Source organism: Lipotes vexillifer, unplaced genomic scaffold (genome assembly GCF_000442215.2).
Source record: "Lipotes vexillifer unplaced genomic scaffold, Lipotes_vexillifer_v1.1 C27542674, whole genome shotgun sequence".
NCBI lineage: Eukaryota > Metazoa > Chordata > Mammalia > Artiodactyla > Lipotidae > Lipotes > Lipotes vexillifer.
In genome coordinates, this window is record NW_006785336.1 from 1,917 (window position 1) to 8,012 (window position 6,096).

At 43.1% G+C, this 6,096-nt stretch overlaps 1 protein-coding gene across 1 annotated transcript; it reads left to right on the plus strand.

The window, feature by feature from the left end:
* Positions 1–869: 869 nt before the first annotated feature.
* Positions 870–1,587, plus strand: LOC103079864 (homeobox protein CDX-4-like; the record flags this gene model as incomplete). The annotated part of the gene is made up of 2 exons (XM_007457388.1): positions 870–1,368; positions 1,457–1,587. Coding segments are annotated over exons 1-2 (630 nt in total), but the record flags the coding sequence as incomplete, so codon positions are not given.
* Between the last annotated feature and the right edge of the window lie 4,509 nt (positions 1,588–6,096).

Here is a 6,096-nt window from a genome sequence, read left to right on the forward strand (position 1 = left end):
TTCATAACCTCCTCTCTTCATCTTTCTTTAATTTGTGCATATTTGTAAAATATCCAATTTATTGTGTGCCTAATGTGTGCCGGACTGTTGTAGACATGGGGGATAGAGCAGTGAACAAGAGACAAACATCCCTGCTCTGCCTTCCTAAGGTTACTTTCCAGTAGATGGCAGGCCGGATTAATTGGATGTTTTACAAATGAATCTCTGTGAAATGAATCTCTGTCCTTAGAAACAAAGCTCTCCTCCTGGTGGAGGGGGCGATGAGGAGAAGGGTATCATGGGCCAGTGCCATGTGGAGTACCCGTGCCAGGGAATGTGGGCAGAGGGGATACCAAGGATGCAGACTGGGTGCGGGAAGATCAGCGTAAAGAAACCGCGGGGTAAGGACCAAAGAGCAGGATTTGGCCCTGATTCTACACGTCTCCATCTCACTTTGGAGGGAGCTGCTCAGAAACCTCTGGAGGAGCTCCCTTCTGCCTCCAAAAGCGCAAAATTAGTGCTATGGGACCATATGGACAAAAGCAAAAAAGATGAGATAGAAAGGCCCAGGAGCTCTGGGAGAGGGAGTGTAGAGTGAACAAGTCGCTGTGAAAGTGAAATGGCCGTTCATTTGAATGCAAATGCTATGTAAAAGCCTAAAGCCCCTTGACGTCAGCCCAGCCATTGGGGGCCCATCTATACCGGGCTACCAGTCACCTGGAAACCGTCAGGGTAGGAAACGCCGATGGAGTTGTCTGAGAGGCGCGGAGGAGCTTGCAGCACAGCTACGGCCTAACCTACTGGTTCCCTACTGCTTCTCAAAGTCGGGTTGGGGCCTTACAGGGACTTCAGGATGGCTTAGGGAGCTCCTTTCTCACAACCAAGCCACTATGTACAGAAGCTGCCTTTTGGAAAAAGAAACGGGCATGTACTCGGGCACTCTCAGGAGCCCTGCAGGAGGTGGCACAGCCGGGGCTGGCGCCACTGGGGATGGTGGGAGTCCGATGCCAGCCTCCAACTTCGCAGCGGCTCCGTCTTATGCGCACTATATGGGGTATCCCCATATGCCCGGTATGGATCCTCACGGGCCATCGTTGGCGGCCTGGGGGTCACCCTATAGTCCCCCTCGGGAAGACTGGAGCGTGTACCCCGGGCCGTCCAGTACAATGGGCACAGTGCCCATGAACGACATGACCTCGAGCCCTGCTGCTTTCGGCTCGCCGGAATACAGCAACCTGGAACCCGCAGCGGGTGGAAACAGCGGTAGCAGCCTGCCTACACCAGCCGGCGGATCACTGTTCCCAGTCGACGCCTGCACCGCCGACGCCACTTCTAACAGAAGCCGCCACAGCCCCTATGCGTGGATGCGCAAGACCGTGCAGGTGACTGGTGAGTAATCGATTCCAATGCTCTCAAACTTTTCCTTCCTTTGCTTCTCATCTACTTCTCTTGGCCTTCTGGCCCTCCTACTCCTCAGGCTTCTCCCAGGACAGCTTAGCTAAGGAGACCATTGAGTGTCTTACTGCCCAGGGCGCCAGCCCATTAGTGACCTCCTTTGCTTGTGCCTCTGTTCAAAAGCGGAGCATGGTGCTTGGAACTAAGCCGACCGTAGGGGACTTTTTCACCATTTTCTGATCAGTCAAGGGAGCAACTGGGCGGACAATGGGCATGTTGACCCACAAGGGTCAAGATCCAACCGTGCAGTTGCCCAGATGGGAAAACAGATGCACGGGGAAGATCAGTGGGTGAATGAGGAGAGGACAGCCACGTGTCCCTGTGCTCAATCACTGCTGCTTGCCCGTTCCATTTCAAACCCTTCCCCATTTGGGCAGGTCGGCTTCCCCCTCAAAGCTGGTGGTTCTCAACTTAGGTTCACGATGCTTGGTTGGCAACAGACCCTCCAGTTTAGCCACGAAGGCCCCAGTGGCAAAGTAACCTGGTCACCCTGGACTCTCAAGGAAGCTCCAGCTTCTTTCGCCCAAGCTGGCAGAGGCAAGCTGGATTCAAACCCAATGCCTTCTTACAACTTCCCTTCCGCCAATGGAAGTATAGAGGCTGTGAGAAAGCTACAGTACACCACTGGGACATAATAAGCTACTCAACCCTAACAGCCCCTGTGCGTGCACGAATATCAGCCCCACATCAATAAGATTAAAGTAATTAAAGCCCTCCTAACAGTCAGGCAGGCGTATCGAGGTGAAGGGGCTGGATGCAGGCTTGTCACCACACATAGGAAAGCACAGAGATCCCAGCCTAATGCCTACCCACGCTCCTGCCAGCAAGCCAGTGGGCGGCTACTGGGAGCCAGGGGCGGGGGAAGTGGGTACTCTGCTTTAATCTTGGACAGGGGGTGGAGGAGGGAGGCGGGGAGATGTTTGTTTTCAGCTATAGTTGTTCTTTTATCACATTCTTATTATTCCAACCTATCACTCCCTGTCATTAGAGAAAATTAGTAAAATTCAGCTCTATCACTTTCATCCCTCTGGGGAAGAAATGACATTTCAATAGCATTTGTCCACAATGATTATGCTTCTGCTCACAGTTCTGCCCTTTTTCTCTCCCTAAAAAAAGCAAAAGCAGGAGGGTGGGATGGGACCAACTTTCACCGTTAAGAGGACTCAGCCCAGAGGAGATAGTTCCAGTTGGTTAGGACATTACTGGGGTAGCAATCCCAAATTAAGAGTTGAGCTTAAATACTTAGCTTTAAAGTGTTTGGAAGTAAGTCTGCATATTGCTTTTTGAAATAAGAGTGAGTTGGCTGGCTAAAGAGAATAGAAAATGAGGTTAGGGTGTTGTATTTCCAGGGCTGTTATTATATCTAATCTTAAGGTTGTAATTAACATCTATTCACTAAGCCCTAACCATAAGCAAAAGACACAAAAGCCAGAAAAGTAGCTGCTCCCAGTTCAGGATTATGTTTTGAAATACTTTAGAAGAGGAAAGTCACTAGTATGTTCTTTGGAAGAGAGAACAATGGGAAGAAAAGGACAAGATAAAATAAATTATCTTGAGTCATGAATTTTCTGTTTATGAGAGAAAATATGGTGGGTTTCTCTGCTTAAAAGTCTTTCATTTGCATTTGTCAGATTCTCTCTTTTGGGTAAGTTTAGAAAGGGACTCTAAATTGCTCTGTGGTGTCTTCATCAGTGGGTGAATGAGGAGACTCTAAATTGCTCTGTGGCGGCTAACTCTTGAAACCTGGTGTACAATGCCACCTTCACAAGATTTTCTCTCCAACTTCTATGAGAAATTCTAAATTGAATGATTTTGGTACCCCATTGACTTCTGGCAGCCTATCCTATAGATGGGGCTTTATTAAATTCAATCTCCATTTCATTTTAATGTCTTATAAAAGTATCCCTTTATTATATTCTTGTAGCCTAAGGTGTATATTTAGCAACAATTTAAGAATGTGATGAAAAGTATGGACGCTCTCCCCAGAAAAATGCACAAAGGCACAAATGCGCATGCACACACACACATGTCATTTTTTGAATAATTTTGGGAGATTCATGGATCCACTGAAGCCCTTCCACGAATCTCAGGTTATGAACCCCACAAAAAATTAAGCTGATCACCTCTTTGTATCACTCCAAACAAAAAGACACCCATTTGTATGCTTAGTACATAGTGAGTGTTAAATAAATATTTGTTAAATGAATGAATAAGTCAGATCCTCCTAAATTTTCTACTTCACTCTGTAGTATTGAAGGACAACATTTGACTTACGGCTGAGAAGAAAATAGATGAACTACAAAATTGAAGTAACCCCTCCCTGATTATGGTAATCAAATGAAAGCTCTTTCCATCACTGATGAATGTTTTTAAAATAGCCTTAAGTTAAAGAAACGAAAATACACATATTAGGGGACAATTGGAAAACATTTCATAGTGATTATTGTCATATTTGATTTTCAAATGAAAGAAAGGGGACTGACATACAGAATAAATGAATGTCCACTAAGTGATTTGATTTAAAAATGAAATATTTTTATTTCTACTTTTTTCCCTAAGTATTCTGTTCCAATACACTTCTGGTTTTAAAAATTATATGGAAAGGAAGCTGATAGAAAGATTCTGGGAAAAGTTCAGTATTTTCATATTTTAAATACTGTCAGTGCATTACAGCTAGGAATTTTTTCATTTTTTGCTTTTTTTTTACCCAGAGTTGTAACCTTGGATGAGTATCGGCAAGGTGGTAACCTAAGTAGGGCTGGAGAGGGGCTTTCTTTTTAGGTGTGGGAAAGAAGAGGAGAGAAGGAAGTGACTTTGAATAATTACGATTAACCCACTGGACAAAATACAAAACACTGAGGAAGTTATACTTAAAAGATTTTATTCAGTTAGGACCCTTCAGAAAATGAGTTACTTAATAATTCCTGAAGCTTATCATTATCTTTTTTTGTTTTGATCATTTAATTGGACAATTTTTATGAATGAATTTGGATGCAATTTTTAACTAAAAGCAGCAAAAGATTACCATCAGATGGAAAGTCATCATGATGGTGTCAATTACACTCTACTCCCTAAAGAAAGAGATTGGTTTTCATCCTCTTTACCCTCACTGTCATCATCATCATAACCCCTAGGTTTGAAGAGTGCTTTTCTGCCTAACAGTGCTTTCACAGCCAGTCTCTCAAATGAGCACATTTAGGGTGATGATGAGTCATCATATATAGTGACATGTGTTTGCAAACTCTGTAGGGATACTGTCTTCTAGGTAGTGGGAACTACAGAGGTTTGTTCAAGGCTTTAGGCAGGCGGAGGCAGTGAAATCCCCACCACAGGGCTATGAAGCAGCCCTGTAATACAACTTACGGTTTGTTACTTTCCTAAATTAACCCACAATAGCACCAGAGAAGGGGTTCCCTCACCCTCAGAAATGTTGTAGTTTCTGGGAGAAGAGAATAGCTTGAACAATAAAAGCTAGTGCTCTTAGTGCTTTGTTGATGTTTTAGTATGGAAATATGGCATTATACTCTACTAGAAAAATGTCCAAAACCCATTCAATCAGATTTCATCATTTAAGGGAAGAGGCAATGAAAGGGGTGGAAAGAAGACAGTTTGGGAGCAGGGACACAAGAGGAGAACCAGGAAACAGGAATTCATTTCTTTTTGTTAAATGTGCAGTCAATATTTCCCCCTGATCTATGTCTTCTTGAGGTTTGAGGTCTTATCTGTCAGATTGGGGCACCAGACTCTTTTTAACACTTTGCATGGCTTTGATATGCAGCTTGGCTCTTCCTCATTCCTCCTTTCTTCAGGGGTTATATTGCCGGAAAGGGTGAGGATTTTCATGGCAAATAAAGAGGCCTGGTCTTGACTTTATTGTCCTCAGAAGAAACTGCAAGAGGGGAATTTATGACCAATGGGGGTGGGGAAGGACTGCAACCTTCCAGAGTTCTTGAAGTCTGGTTATATTTACTGATTATCAAAGAGCGGAAAACAGACACACACAAGTTGAATTTTAACTTCTGCCCCAAGTTAGAATTTAAACACTTAGTCACTTTGGGATTAGGAAGGGTTTTAGGGAACATGTATTCAAAGATATATTTTGATTCTAAGATTTGAGGTTCTGGAAATAAATTAAACCTCAATGTTTTCACTGTGACCTCAAATATACATTGTGCCTTTGTAACATACCAAATGCCAGACCTTTGGTTTCCTAAATTCAGAAAACCAACTCAAGTTTGTTTTCTGTATCTGTGAGTCTGTTTCTGTTTTACATATACATTCATTTGTATTATATTTTAGAGTCCACATGTAAGTGATATCATACAGTATTTGTCTTTCTCTGTCTGACATTTCACTAAGCATAATATTCCCTTGGTCTTTCCACGTTGCTGCAAATGAAACTAACACAATATTGTAAATCAACTATACTTCAATTTTAAAAATGACAACAAAAAAATACAAAAAACAAACAAACAAAAAAGAAAGCCAGCTTAAAATTTGAGCCTTTGAGACAGATTGACTGGGATCCATCGTTTTCCATTTTTAAGAGGGAAAGTTTTGTTTAGTTCTTTAGTCCATGTGTTAATCCTAAAACATATCTCTCATCTAGAATTTGTTTCTACATTCATGTCCCTTGTTTTTTCTCTCCTGGAGATGAAAGAG